General features: G+C 50.2%; 1 protein-coding gene across 1 annotated transcript; it reads left to right on the top strand.

Annotated features, from left to right (window-relative positions):
- Window positions 1-1738: 1738 nt before the first annotated feature.
- On the top strand, window positions 1739-3051 carry LOC132215294 (calmodulin-like protein 3). The gene has a single exon (XM_059663299.1). The coding sequence runs from the start codon at window positions 1889-1891 to the stop codon at window positions 2336-2338; it is 450 nt and encodes a 149-aa protein (XP_059519282.1). The 5' UTR covers window positions 1739-1888; the 3' UTR covers window positions 2339-3051.
- Window positions 3052-15423: the final 12372 nt, after the last annotated feature.

The following is a 15423-nucleotide window of genomic DNA, read 5'->3' on the forward strand; positions in this document are numbered from 1 at the left end:
GATGTCATATCTAAACCCAACCCAGATCCAAACTGGAGACCTTGGGTTTGGGTATCATTGCCAAACCCAAAGTCACCCAGATTTTCTCTTCTGTTATCTTCCAGGAGTTTTATAGTTTTGCATTTTACATTTACATCTTTGACCCATTTTGAGTGAAGGTCTGTGTCTAGACTCATTTTTTTCTGAATGTTGGTTGCCCACAGCACCATTTGTTGAAAAGACTGTCTTTGTTTCACTGTATTGACTATATTTATGAGGTTCTATTTCTGGGCTCTCTATTCTGTTCCATTGATCTATTTGTCTTTTCTTTGGCCAATACCATGCTGTGTTGACAATTGTCACTTTAGAGTAAGTCTTAAAGTCAAGTAGCATCAGTCCTCCCACATTGCCACTCTCCCTCAGTATCATCCTGGCTCTGTGGGCCTCTCCCAGTTCAGATTTCCATGGCTTCCCACAGGCAAAGCATCTTCTTTCTCACTCTGTGGATGGTCATTTCTCAGGCTTCCTGGGACTTGGGGAGGAACCTGTGTGCTCAGGGAACATCCCTTCTTAAGTCCCTTCTTACGAATATCTCCTCTTAAAAATACCCCTTACTTCAGCGCTGGCTCCCCCCCCCCCCCCCCGCCCCAAACCAGGGGCCCAGACTTTCAGACATGCCCTTGCGTAGAATATCCAGGGACTCCCAAGGATCAGAGAATAAAATGTGAGTTCCTCCCTGTGTCCTACAACACCTCGCTTGTGTGTCTTTCTTCTCCTTCTCTCCCCTTCACCCATTAGGTTGCAGCCCCCTTGGTCACTGTTATGTCCCTTAGCCAAGCCCTCTCTCACCCTGACTCTTAGCCTGCTCAGCCTCCCTAGCTGGGGAGCCCCTTTTGCCCCTTCAGGTCACCCTCACATGCCACCTCTGCAGAGAAACCTTCCTTCACTTCTATCGCTATAGGAGTAACCTCCCCGTGTTCTCTCCACCATGACCCCTTTTATTTCCTTCTTGACATTTATCAAAAGTATGCAAGTACCAAAGAGCATTTGAGATATTGCTTCCTGGCAGTTGTCAGTTTCAGCTCAAATAAACTCATAAAAAATATCCAAGTATCTTGCTTGTTAGTTTACTTGCTAACTAGCTGTCTCTCGGATGGAATATAAGCTTTCAAGGACTGGGAGTTGCCTACCTTATTCTTCACATAGTACGCCCTCAATAAATATTTATAAATGAAGGAGTGAATGAATGAGCTGGAGGAAATCCTCCATCCATGTTGTGTGTGTTTTTCTGAATTAAAAAGACAGTCTGCTTTCCACCTGTAGAAAAAAATTTTTTCCCTTCTCTGAATACCCGCTTGGGACCCTAAGGCTTTCTTTTAGGCTTTGGAAACCAAAAACAAGAAAAGAAAGTTCCTCTCAGGCAAAGACAACTTCTGCTTTTCATCCTGCCAAAAGCCACAGCTGAAGGGGAGAAAGGGTGCAGGGCTGGTTATTTTATTGAGTGAAGGGTGTGAAGACTGGAGAGGAGGGAGAGGAAAAGGAAAATTCAAGGAGGAAAAACCCAAATTAATCTCTCTAGAGGTTGTCCAGCACGCCTCATTGAAGGTGTCCTGGGGTAGTTCCTGACAGCTGAGCGATGGTGGGGCGGAGAGCCACCGCCTTTCACACAGAGGCGCTGGCATCGGCTCAATTAGCCAACCAGCCTCATTCCCGGCCCTGGACTCTTGTTCCAACAGGACCCGACCTTCAGGCAACGCAAGGCGGGGGAGTCTGAATGGTGAGGGAGAGCCCTGCTCCTTCTTAAGCGCCTGTGAGTCAAGCCAGGGCTGGAACACCGCCTGCCCGCCGCTGTCCTTCAGAGCCAGGAGAGCAGCCGGGAGCTGTACCTGCTCCCACACCTCCACCGCCCATGGCCGACCAGCTGACCGAGGAGCAGCTGGCCGAGTTTAGAGAGGCCTTCTCCCTGTTCGACAAGGACGGGGACGGCACCATCACCACCCAGGAGCTGGGCACCGTCATGCGGGCCCTGGGCCAGAACCCCACGCAGGCCGAGCTCGAGGGCATGGTGAGCGAGATTGACCGTGATGGCAACGGCACCGTGGACTTCCCCGAGTTCCTGGGCATGATGGCCAGGCGCATGAAGGACAGGGACAGCGAGGAGGAGATCCGCGAGGCCTTCCGCGTCTTCGACAAGGACGGCAACGGCCTGGTCAGTGCGGCCGAGCTGCGGCACGTGATGACCAGGCTCGGGGAGAAGCTGAGCGACCAGGAGGTGGACGAGATGATCCAGGCAGCCGATGTGGATGGGGACGGGCAGGTCAACTACGAGGAGTTCGTCCGCATGCTGGTCTCCAAGTGAGGAGCTGGCAGGTGCCGCAGCCCCGGGCTGTCCCCACTCGGCTCTGCGGGGGACCTGCCTGCTTCTGGCTGCAGCAAGAGCCCCAGGCCCTGCATCGCTCCTCCACCCACCGCGTCCCGGCCCTGCTTCTTCCCTGCGAGGTGAGGTCAGGCCCGCTTTCTGCCTCTCCCTTAGTCTCCTATTTCCTGCCAACCGCCTCCCACCCAGAAGGACACAGGCCGCTGGCTCGCAAGCTCAGCGCAGCCTGAGTGCCTGGTCCCTCGGAGCAGAAGGAAAGTGACATCTCTCTCCAGGACAGTGAGCAGAAGGATGAGGGAAAGCGGCTCTGACTGCGCCATGCGGGGGAGGGTGCGATATGACATCACAGAGTCCTCGCCGGGCCCCTGAAAGGTACTTGGCACTGGGACCGGGGCTGCAGCCCTCACACTTCATCTGCTGCTGGATCCGGGCAGGGGAAAGGAACCCTGCCCCGGAGGTGGAGGTGGCGACAGGGACTCTGCCAACAGAGACCAGGCTTCCTGGGAAACAGCACTCACTTCCCCAGGCGCCTGCCCCTTCCTCTCTGTCTTCCCCAAACCCCCGTGACTCATCTTTTGAAGGTGGGAGTGAAACCAGGGTCTGTTGTAACATGTCTGTATTCATCTTCTTGGAGGGAAACTGGAATGAAAGGGAGAAGGAAGCCATAGGGGGACTAAATAAAATGCCTGTGTTCCCGCTGTGTTTCTTTCTTTTCTTTTCTTTTCTTTTCTTTTCTTTTCTTTTCTTTTCTTTTCTTTTCTTTTCTTTTCTTTTCTTTTCTTTTCTGAAATGGTCTTTGTTAAGTGCGGGGTTTAGACAGCGTTGGAATCTTCATTTTTGTGCCTTTAAAAAATGCAGTGAAAGCTTGTATGGTGGGCATAGCAAAAAGGGACAAGTCTGCATAAGGTGAATCTTGAATTTTTATTTCAAAATTAAATGGATCAGTCGGCAGCAGAGAGTGGTTAAAACTCCACGCAGTCTCCTCAAGCGCGGAAGCGATACTTATAGCTGGGACGGTGCTCTGATCACTGTTGGCCTTTCTCCTTCCCCCTGCGTTCACTCTCTGGTGCTGTGCCGGCTGTGTGGTTAGTGGGCAAACTACGGCCCGTGGGCCGGATCCGGCCCTTTTGAAATGAATAAAACTAAAAAAAAAAAAGACCGTACCCTTTTATGTAATGATGTTTACTTTGAATTTATATTAGTTCACACAAACACTCCATCCATGCTTTTGTTCCGGCCCTCCGGTCCAGTTTAAGAACCCATTGTGGCCCTCGAGTCAAAAAGTTTGTCCACCCCTGGGTTAGACTCTAACCTTTAGAGGAAGGTGAGGGCCTGGCATGTGTGGGGCAAGAACCGGTTACTTGCATTCTACCAGAGTTCTCATCAGATAACCCAGGGGCTGAAGGGGCCTTGTTAGACATTGTTTTAGTGCCAAAGGAGGCAATGTGTTGGGGGACAGACACTACACTGGGGCTCATCAGAGATGGCCCCCAGCCCTGGGACAGTCACTCAGCAGCTGGCCGATCTAGGATAAGTCCTTTTTCCCTGACACCTCTTCCCCACCATGCGTGTTTCTACGGAGAACATGGGGCCAGACAGCCTTGTGATTCTTGCTGCTGACTGTGCTCAAATCCTTTAGCCTCCCTGTGATGAGAGCTGACATCACGCAGCCCCTCCTGGGGGCTGGGCTGGGTTCTCAGCACTCTGCCTGCCGGGTAGCTCACTACCACCTTATGCAGGAGCTTCTGTTAGTGGCTTCCTGTCTTCCCAATAAGGAAGCTGAGGCACACAGAACTTAAGAAACCAGGTGGATGTCCCACAGCTGGTAAGTGACAGAGCTGGGCTTGAATGCAAGGCTGTACTTTTGACTTCTCACTGCCTCTGCATGCCCCCTTGCCTCCACGGTGGTGCGGCCTGATGATTGTTATGGTGCCTCTCTTGGGCTTGGTGGGGATTAGAAACAGTTACTATTGCTATCACCTGTAGGAATCCCTTCCGGCTCTAACACTATGCTTGGCAACATAGTTCCACCCCTAGGAATAGTCCAAGGGAAAAGACGAGGCTAGAAGGGGGCAGGAGCTAAGGTGCTTCAGGGGCAGGTGTCAGATGGAATTGGCCCTAGTTCGGTGCAGCTGTGAAGCCGGTGGTGGAAGAGGGGGGTGATGCTCTGTGAACTGGACCTGTGAGCCGATCCTCCCCACAGCTCTCAGCAATCAGGCCTGTGTGTGAAGACAGGACAAGCCTGTGAGTGTGGACAGAGCATCCAGATGTCACTGAATTCAGCTCCCTCGGGGCACCTGTGAGCAGGGAGCCAAGCCAGTCATCACCTCAGAGGTTCAGACATGCATTACGGCCCCACCTGCCAAAGGAAACATTGCCATCACCCCAGGGACAAATAGGAATCTGATCTCAGTGTCTTTCATGGAACGGCTCCTAAATGCTGCAGGAAGGAAAGAAACAGGCAAAGAAAGGGATGGGGTCAGGGTCTCCCGCACAACCAGCGTCAACCAGCCTGTCATGGCCAGCCTGGACCTGGCTGGCAGTTGGCATTGTGCCCCTTCTTTCCCGGTGTCAGCCCCATGGGCCCTGGCCTCTATGCCTGCTCACCTTCAGCAGGAAGGGGATGAGGTGTTTTCTGGGTTTGCACCTAGGCTCCTGGTGCGTTAGCAAAGTAATTCTTCTCTAATTGCCTTTTATCAGGCTTGAGAGCCTTTCGTGGAGAATCCGGTGGGCCAGGCCAGGACAGGGGCTAGGTGGGTGTTGTGGGAAGACCTCCCGACAAGCCCTGTCCCTCCCTGAAGTGTTCCAGTGCCAGAAGCCAGGCTACAGATGGGGGTCGGGACAGGCTTGACAGAGGGGACCATTTCTCCCCTGTCCCAGACACAGCAGAGGCCTCAGGCCACCTGCCCTGTCCTTGGCAGTACAGCTCTCGTGACTCTGAGAATCAGGTAGGAATCACAAACAAAGATGAGCGACAAATGGAGTTCTCTCCCGTCCACGTGGGAAATCTAAGGTGACCTGGTCAAGGTGGCCCCACAGAGTTGAATATGTTTCCTTCCCTCCCATTGGGTTTTCATTCCTGCCCTGCCCCCCTCACCCCCGCTCTATTCATTCAAATGTCTAAAAAAGTCGCTTTCCGCCATCCTTTCCCATCGGAGCAAGGTCATCAGCCTGCTCGGCCACAGGGTTCGGCCCTTCTCCCAACCTGCTGGGCTGCCAGGCCTGAGGGGGATGCCGTTGGGGGGGCACTCTCTGATTCTGGGGGAGTCCCCTGCTTTGGCAGCCACTGACCTCCACACCAGCTGCCTGCACCGGCCAAACTGACTCAGTGCGCCCTGTCACATATCAGCCTCGGACTCAGGGCCCAGGCCAACGCCTCCTCTCTCTGCAGCCTCCTCCCCCTCTCGCTCCATCTTCTTTTCCTTCTTCTTCCCATGCTGCCAGGACCTGCCCTGTCCTCACACACCCAGCTAGACGCCTTGTTGGTAAAATGTGGTCACCATAATTGCCAGGTGTAGTCCCTGCCTTTGTGGAGTAAGGCAGGGGAGGCGTGGAGCTGAAGCACCAGAAAGGAGCTACCAAATCCTCCTGAACTAGGGGAGACTCCAAGGATGGAGGGCGGAGCTGGGCTGCAGATCCATGCCCCTCACCCTCTGTTTTTCTGGGACAGACTTCGAGAAAGTTCTCATCCACATTTCTTTCTCTCACTGAATAATGGGACTTAAACAGCTAACTCCCTTTGTCCCCCAGAAAGGTGCTGACTGCCGCTCAGAACATTCCATCCATCGCTGGGGAAGGAATTTATAAATATTACCTCGGCTTCCATGTGCTTACACCAAGAGTCTCATAAATCAGAGCCGAGGCTCCCGGACCTCCCAGACTATATAAAGCCACCCTCTGCCTCCTGGGTTCCAATTTTAAATCAAACACAGCCCAGCCCTGCCGCTCTGTTGATCCTCAGGATTCCATGGGCCGCTCAAAGGCTCCTGAACCGCCGACTGAAAATGACTCTGCTGTTCCCACTGAAATTTAAAATTAAAACTCACGTGTGGAGTTTTTGCCCTGTGATGAATGAACGGAAGCAAAAACAACAAGAAGAACAAAACCATTTCTAAGAAAGGCCTCGGTGCAACCCACCTGCCACTCTCCCCACTATTCTGTTTTTCTGATGGTTGTTTCTATAGCAACCAAGTTTTCAGATAGGAGCCTGGACCCACCCAGAGAAGGGATGGGACCTGGGCCTGGAGCAACTGATTAGTAAAAGGCCTGCACTGCCCTCCTACCAGGTGCTGGGTGCTGGGTACCAGGGGGAATGGGGCACCTTCCTCCAAGTGTGGGGAATGTCAAGGGATGGTCATGGGAGACAGGCTTGAATAGACCTGGAGAGGATGGCATGTTTCCAGACTCAGAGGAGAAAGTACCAATGAGGGCAATCAAAGAAGGAATCTCACAGCATCCTAACCACCCTCTCAGGTCTTCCGTTTCTTCCTTGTGTGCCTCAGAATCACCAGGGAGAAAGGAGCCAGGCTCTGAGTCCAGAGGAGGGGCAGCATCTAGAGGCTGAATGTTGTGGGGACCCAGGCTGTCTTGGTTGCACCGGGTCCGTTTCCATGGGGGACAGCAATGGAGTGAACCCCTTGGAAACAGACCCGGTGCAATGCTGCCGGCCATGGGAAAAGCTCATCTCCCTTGTCACCAGCTGAGATGGTCTGATTTGTAGCCCGTTGTTTGCCCTGAGGACCCTGGCTTTGATGCTCCCAGGAAATACAGTTCTCACTGAAGGCACGTCTGCATGCAGGGACCAAACTGTGAAATGCTTACCGTGCACCGCATTCACTCATTCAATCCTCAAAACATGGGGGTGTGGCTGCCACTGTCATTAGCTAGTTTTAGAGGAAAAGATTGAGACCTCAAGGATTGAACTCCCCAAGGTCACACATCTGGTAAGTTAGAATTTGAATCCAAAGCCAGTGTCCTTCCCATCACCAAAGAGAAGCCCCTAAAAGCAAACATCCTGAAATTGAAAGCAGCTAGTCTAAGAGAAGTTGAGAGAGCCGCAGGAGAGCTGCAAAAGGCACCACAGCTGAGAGACATGGGTAGCAAGGCCGGGAACTGAAAATACTTTCTGGGCAGATAGGATATGGAGAAAAGACAAGATATCGAACAGTGTTGGGGGGTGGGAGGGACCCAGCTGCTGTGGCTCATGGCTGAGTATCTACCTATGAACCAGGAGGTCAGGGTTCAGTTCCTGGTCAGGGCACATAATGCCCAGGTTGTGGGCTCGATCCCCAGTGTGGGGTGTGCAGGAGGCAGCCAATCAGTGATTCTCCCTCATCATCTGTGTTTTTATCTCTCCCTCACTTCCTCTCTAAAATCAATTAAAATCTTAAAAAATCTTTTTTTAAAAAGTGCTAGCGGATCAGAACTGTGTCAGTGTTGGTATGGCTGCAGAGCCAGTGTTGTCAAACCACCCCACAACTTTGGGCCCTGCACGAGGCACCTCATTTCACAGCCCCCTTGCCCTGACACTGGAGATGATTGCAGGTGTGGGGGGCACAGCTGTCTCAAGGAACAGCCACCATCCCCAGGACAGAATTCTGCACTGGCCCACCTCTTTGTGACAGTAGATGTGATCAATTCACAGTCCTGGGCAGGCATCTTTCTGGCCAAAGCTGACTACAGGCCTTTGGTGCAGATGAGCTGGGGAATATCTTAGCCTCTCAGCTTCTATCATGGAAGAACTCCTCCATCCACCCAACCTCCCCTTGTAAGGTTCAATTGATGGGCAATCAGAAAAGACACATGTCCCCTGTTGTGGGTTGAATTGTGTTCCTCCCAAATTCATGTGTTGACAGTCCTGATCCCTAGAACCTCAGAATAAAACCTTATTTGGAGATAAGGTCTTTACAGACCAATCAAGAGAAAATGAGCCATTAGGTGAGCCCTAATCCAATATGACTAGTCTCCTAATAAGAAGGGGACACAATGAGTGAAGGGAAGATCATGAACAAGTGGTTATGAGACTGTACGTGGGATGGATGGAAAGGTGCTCTGGAAACACCGAGGAGGAAATGGCTCAGAGCAGGTGTGGGGACAGACTTCACAGTGGTGACTTGCCAGCTGGGTCTTGAAGGCTGCCAGGCAGATAAGGGAGGCGGGGGTGAGGGGGGCAGGGCTGGATTTGCTCTTCCCAGGCTGAGGGAACAGCATGGGAGAAGGCACAGAGGCACAATAAGCACAATGGCTCTCTCTCCTCTTCATGTGACCACTTCCTGACCATCCTTATGAACTCAATCCTCTAGGAAAGCTGACTTTCCAATCCCCTACTCTCAGGCTCGATTAGATACCTTCCTTCTCTCTGTCCTCATAACACTCTTTGCATACCTGTGACCTCTGCACTTACTTTATGATACTACCATAATCTGTTATCTCATGTCTCCCCACTGAACTGTCAGCCCCTCACATTAATCAACTCCATATCAGAATGATTAGCACAGAACCTGGCACAGAGTCATTAAAAACAGGTGTGTTGAACAAATTAGTGGAGCAGCTACACGTGTTCCAGTTAGAGATATTAGATCAGTGGTTCTCAACCTTGGCTGCACATTAGAATCACCTGAGAATCTTTTTAAAATCCTGATTTCTGGGCCTCATCCTCCAGAAATTCTGTTTCTTTGTTACTAATGTTGTGGCCCCAGTCCATAACAAAGAAACAGAATTTCCGGAGGATGAGGCCCAGAAATCAGGATTTTAAAAAGATTCCCAGGCGATTCTAATGTGCAGCCAAGGTTGAGAACCACTGTGTTAGATCATGGCAAGGTAGGCACAGTGGCAAGGCAGGCACAGTGGGGTAGCTCCCTCTGCCACTCTCAGGAGTCCGGGTTGGATACTGTAGGTAATGGAGAGGCAATCAATGCAGGGGATTGATTTTGGGAAGTGGGGGGTCGGGGGGACACTACGCTGACATCCATAGGACGGTGAAGATTAGACTATGAGTAAGGCAGAGAATGTGGGTATAGCCCAAGTGAGAGAGGACAGGGCATGAAGCAAGGTTTTGACAATAGGGAGTAAACAATGACAGAAAAGGGGAAATGAATTAAAAAGACAAAGAGCTAGAACCTGGTGGGAATTCAGAGAAGAAAGAGGCAAGAAGGACTTGGGCAACTGGGTTTATGGTATTATCCTTGTCTGAAAGCAACAATTGAGAAAGAGAAGGATTTCTATTTTATTCTGATGGTTGGAGAACATCAATTTTTTTTCATTCTTCTTGATTTTCAGGTACTGGGACTTCCAAATAACCAGGAGTATAAGTTTGGGGTGGAGCTGGGTTGAAGATCTGGGGAGACATCAGTGTATCTATGAGCACAAAGCCATAAGAATTGCTGAGTCAAACAGGGAGCGCGTGGAGAGAAACGGACCACAGATGGAATCCTGACTCACATGCGGTCACAAAGGGCCCTTGCCCAGAAGAGCCCCAGCTTGCTTGAGTGCTCACTGTGGCCATCGTAATAATTTTTGAAAGATTACAAATAAGGGGCCCTGCGTTTTAATTTTGCACTGGGCTCCATAGTCATGTAGCTCACCCTGCTCACTATACTATCTGAGCTCCTAGGGCAGGGCCTGCCACTTTGGGATCGTTCCGCAGGTGAGTGGGAAACAGGTGCCCACAAAGGAGACAGAATTGATGTAATCAGGGAGGAGGAGAATGGGAGCTAGCGGGATGGTGGAAAGCAGAGGAGGAGAAGGTTTCAGAGAGAAGCTGGCAGTCCACACGCTCTTTGCTCAGGGTCATGACGTGTGAGGGTGGCTGAGTGTTCATCCCTAAGGCACAGGGTCCTGCCAGTTGAGGCCTAAATCCACTGAGTGGCCTGCTGTTCTCAGACTATCTCTGATCCCACTCAGACCTCTCCATCCTCCCACACTGAAGAGCAAAGCAGGATCTCTGCTGAGAGGCTGTTTGTTTCCACCCAGTCTGTTGACACTTTGGGGCGTGTTCTTTTGGTAGCTTCTCTGCCCAGAAAGCACTGCTGGTATTGGCAGATCACACCCTGAATGGAGGAGATGACTACTTTAGGATAACAGTCCCTTGTGGACTGGAGAAAACCCAGACACCAAATGACGCTTTACTTCCCCGCCTTCCCCTTCCCCCCAGGGCCGGTCAGCCAGGCAGCCAGCTCATGCCTCATCCTCAGTCACCTGTCCCCAGCAGGCTTGAAGCCCTAGAACTTTCCCATCCCAGCCAAGATGTCAGATCTAGTTGGAAAAGAGATGCTAACAACCAAACTGTGTGATCAGGTTGGGCTGAGATTGTAAATTCTCCCCACACTCCTATGTCCCATCGCCATCACTACCAGCAAAAAGGAAGAGAAAACTCTCCACAGTGACTGGACTTAGGTCTTTCAATGCAGAAAGGGAGACGAGGCAGAAGGTCTTCTTTTCCAGTAAAAACTAAACCACAAGAATGGTCTGAACCATCATCCACAGACGTTTTGATTGGAAGTGAAGAAGAATTTCACAATGGCACAGATTTTGAGATGCTTACAGACACCAAACTGGAGAAAATTTGATCTGCATGGGAGCACTGCCTATGTGGGGGAAAAGTCTTTGTGTTCCATGATGCCCTGTCACAGTGGCTTTGCAGGATATTCCTAAGGAAATGCCTGAAGTTATGCATGAAACAGCTTTTAGAATCTCCCCGGAGATACCAGCTGCTTTTCCAAGAGCCCGGCTCTCCAAATCAAAAACCTCAGTCCAAAGTCCTATACCTAATTTAAAACTCAACTTTCAGTGCTTGAGCCCAGACTCTTTGTGGCCTTATATAACCCGCCAACTCTGCACAGTCACAACTTCAAAAAATAATGCTATGTCCCCAAAGGCGACTCTCCAAGGATGGAGCAAGACTCTATTTGTAACCCAAAACCTGTGAAGAAACTTTAGTTCTGTTGCCAGATAGAGATTTCCACTCCAAGGGAACAAAAACAGGCAAAGAGGTTTTGTAACAAGCAAGCCCTCTGTTAAAAGAGCTTCTGGAACATCAGGAAACTCCCAAGAACAGCGAAAAACAGATTCTTTAACCCAGAACATAGGGACTTCATCAAGGTGAAAGAAATTAGATGTTGGAATCTGGTCCCAGCAACCTTCTCAGCTCTCACCTTCATCAACCTGTTGGAAGGAAGGGCGGGAGGTATGAAAAGACACCATTCCCATAAACAGGACTACATCTTTACTGTGATAGCTCCTTTTGCTACAGTGAAGACAGACTTTTTGGATGGCATCTAGAGACTAAACATTTCATTCATTCATTCATTTATAAATCTTACTAGAGGCCCAGTGCACGGATTCATGCACCAGTGGGGTCCCTCAGCCTGGCCTATGCCCTCTCACAATCCAGGACCCCTCGGGGGATGTAGTAGTGTGCAAAGCAGCAGGTGGCTGGGAGGAGCCTGAGACCGGCCAGGCGCCTAGCAGCTCCTACTCATCCCAGCCCAGCTTTGCCTGCCGCCAGTAGCACTGCTGTGGGCCAGGAGAGGCTCATGCCGCCACAACTGTGCTCGCCAGCCATGAGCCTGGCACCTGGTGCCTGTTGGTCAGCTGAGTGGCGCTCCAGCTATGGGAGCGCACTGACTGCCAGGGGGCATCTCCTGTGTTGAGCATCTGCCCCCTGGTGGTCAGTGCGCATCATAGCAACCGGTCCTTAGGTCTTTCGGTCGCTTAGGTATATATATAGAGATAACTATTTGTTGACTGTTTGCTACATGCCAGGCACTACTAGAACTGGAAAACTGTTTACTACAGCTGAGAGACTCCTGCGTTCAGGTAGCTAATCTACACTAATAAAAGAGAAACATGCAAATTGGTGTCACTCCGCTATGCCCACCAGCCAATCAGATGAGTCTGCAAATTAACCCAACAAAGATGGCGGTTAATTTGCATACACAGACCCAGAGCAAAGACTGAAGACAGCGTAGAAGGAAGCCAAGTGCTGCAGAAGGGAGCGAAGCTGCGGAGAAGCAAGCAGGGCTGCAGAGGCGGGAGGGAAGCAAGTGGGGTGGCGGAGGCGGGAGTGAAGCCTGCCTCAGTGGGTTTTGCTCCCTTCTCTGCTTCGCTCCGGCCGCAGGAGGCCCTATTCTTTCAGGAATCTCCCTGCAACGGGCCTCTGGTGTTCAATAATCAGCACAAGCAGGTGTGTCCTATATCTCCAGGACTGGTGGTGTGATCTGAAAGCGAACAAACGAGATGTATGGTGCACCCTGACCTCGCCAGCAGAGCATCGCATGTAATCCTGGTAGATGATAGAAACTAAATCCTCTACTTATTATTTTGCATCTGATAATTGCAAGAATTTCCCCCAGCTCACCTTCTGCCTGTATACACTTCCCGCCTGGTTTCTCTTCCATGCCCCATCCTTGTCCTTTGGGGGCCCAGCAGCACAGGGTGCATTCACATGGCAGTAAGACCACAGGCTGTGTACCTGCGTGTGATTATGCCAGTGGTGGTAGAAGTCTTCCTGAAGCCATCTCTCTACTAGGACTTCTGTGGATAATTTAACTGTACACAGAGTGACTGCAAACTGCTTAAGTTAGAGAGGAAAAGACTGCAGTCTTGGCTGCATTTAAACAGATGACCTCAGCAAATTGTACAAAAACATATGACCATGTGAACACCTTGTAGGGCCCTCTTGGGGCTTTGGAAGGGGTCCCACAAGAGAGGGCCCTGAGGCAGAAGCATGAGTGTACTTTGCACCATAGTAAATACCTCTCTGGGAGAAGTTTCAACCCTTTTGAATATCCTTGATTCCTGTTTTTCCCTGCAGAGCACGAGGAGACCATGTCTCAATTGCCAAGAATCTCAGCCCTAAAGGTTTACTTCAGGTCTATGTTCGTCACAAACACAGATTTAAATCAGGACAATAAAAGATTGTGACGCTAAACCCTCTCCCTCTCCGTGGCCCTCCCCCATTTCCTTGATGTGTGGACTTCTCTCTGCCAGACCTTCCCATGCTGTCCACTTTGTTTTTCTAATTCTCACTGTCCTTCATTCTCTACATGCTCAATATTGTCTTTCCACTCTTCACTTTTTTACGGCCTGTATTGCTTCATCTTCCCTCCTCTCTTTCCTCGTCTGCTTTTTCTTCTTTCTCTCTCTCACTTCTCTCTCTTGCTTTCACTGGCATCTCTCTGTTTTGCCATCTCTGCCCCTGTCTCTTTGTCTCTCCTTACTTGTTACCCCCAGCAGTTCTCAACCTGTGGGTCATGAACAATGAAAATACATCCTGCATATCAGATATTTACATTACAATTCATAACAGCAGCAAAATTACAGTTATGAAGTAGCAACGAAAATAATTTTATGGTTGGGGGGTCACCACAACATGAGGAACTGTATTAAAGGGTCGTGGCGTTAGGAAAGTTGAGAACCACTGCCTCTCTATCACTATTGTCCCTGTGTCTTCATCTCTTTCACTTTGAGATCCCCCCCATCTTCTCCTGGTCTTTCAACTTTCCAAATTTAACCCAACCTCCACTCCATCCTAGCACTTGTTTCCTACTTATTCATTATTTGTTTAATGATTTGACATGGCCTGATTGCAGAGTTTGTCCTTCCTGTGGCATGGCAGCCTTTGAGCAGCCTCTCCCTTTAAGAGCACAAACAGTAGGAGCTTGTCCATGGCCTCTTGCCTTTGTTTCCTGGTACTGCCCTGGAGGGAATGGTTTCTTGGTACATCCTGGATCTCAGACACAACAGAAAAGCCAAGAAGAGAAGCATGTGTCAGCTGTTTGGGAATCCCTCTTAGCTCTTTTTTCCCCCTCTAATTCCATCTGTTTTTATCTGACTTTCTACAGAAAGGTGTACCTGTATGTTTATTACTCAGCAAGTTCTACTAGAATGCCCTCTAGGAGCTACAAAGAGAAAAACACAGTCCTTGTCTTCAAAAACCTTATTCTCCAGGGTCTATAGACACAAAACTATCACCTGTAAACAGTCAGAGGACATGAAAATAATAAATGTATAATGCCGACTAGAAATGTGCCCGTTCAGAGGAGGGAGAACCCAGCATGAGCCTGAAGAATCAAGGAAGACTTGGTGTAAGGACAGGACCGGCGCTGCCCTTGAAGTCTGCAGAGGGGGAGGAGGGCATCTTCTAGGAGGAACAGCAGCATGAGCAAAGCCAGAGCCTCGGGAGCTGGCCTGGGCCCAAGGAGAGGGCGGTGAGGGTAGATGCAGGGGTGGAAGATGGGGGACGTCCACACCATGGAGACAAAGCCCTGGGAGCTCTCAGTCAGGTGGGCTGCCACAGCGAAATACCACGGGCTGCGTGGCCTAAACAACAGAAGTTTATTTCTCAGAGTTCTGGAGTCTGGAAGTCCAAGATTAAGGTCTGCCAAGATTTGGCTTCTGGTAAGAGCTTGTTTCCTGGCTTGTGGACGGCAACCTTCTCACTGTGTCCTCACAAGGCAGAGAAAGTTTCTCTGAGCCCCTGACCATCATCACAATCACAACCTCAAAGACAAGAGCTGCACATACATAATACATGGAAGGACACGTCTACCCCGCAATGGCAGGTGAGGGACAACTTGAGGGAAGGGGTCTCATTGCTTTAGTTTTTGTTCCATTCACGTGGCACTGCCCAGGGCCTTGTTAGGTGTACTCTAAATATCAAACACATGCAACTGACTGAACAGAATCGATGCCATAAACCACAGGTTTTGGAGGTCCATGGAAGAAAGGTCCTCTCACCAGGGTGAAAATTGAGGTTTTTCTTGAGACTAGCTTAGCTCAAGTGCCAAGAATTTAAATTTATGTCCATACCCAGTTCTCCAGTTGGTTCAACTTTTAAGAACATTTAAGTTCCCACAATGTGTCAGAATGTGGGTTAGGAGCACTGCCTTGCACAACTCCAAGGGCACCTTCACGTTGTGTCCTCTGTAAATTGCTTTCTCTGGACACCTGCAAGGCAGAGGCCCTCATGTAAGAGAGAGAAAATATACAAATAAATGGCGTTATTGTTTAATGGGTAGAGGGTTTCCATTTGGGTTGATGAAAAGCCCTGAAAATGGATAGAGGTG

The sequence above is a fragment of the Myotis daubentonii genome, chromosome 1 (genome assembly GCF_963259705.1).
Source record: "Myotis daubentonii chromosome 1, mMyoDau2.1, whole genome shotgun sequence".
Classification (NCBI taxonomy): domain Eukaryota; kingdom Metazoa; phylum Chordata; class Mammalia; order Chiroptera; family Vespertilionidae; genus Myotis; species Myotis daubentonii.

Coding starts and splice junctions, on each gene's coding strand:
- LOC132215294 (XM_059663299.1), top strand. CDS start 1,889: ATGGCCGACCAGCTGACCGAGGAGCAGCTGGCCGAGTTTAGAGAGGCC.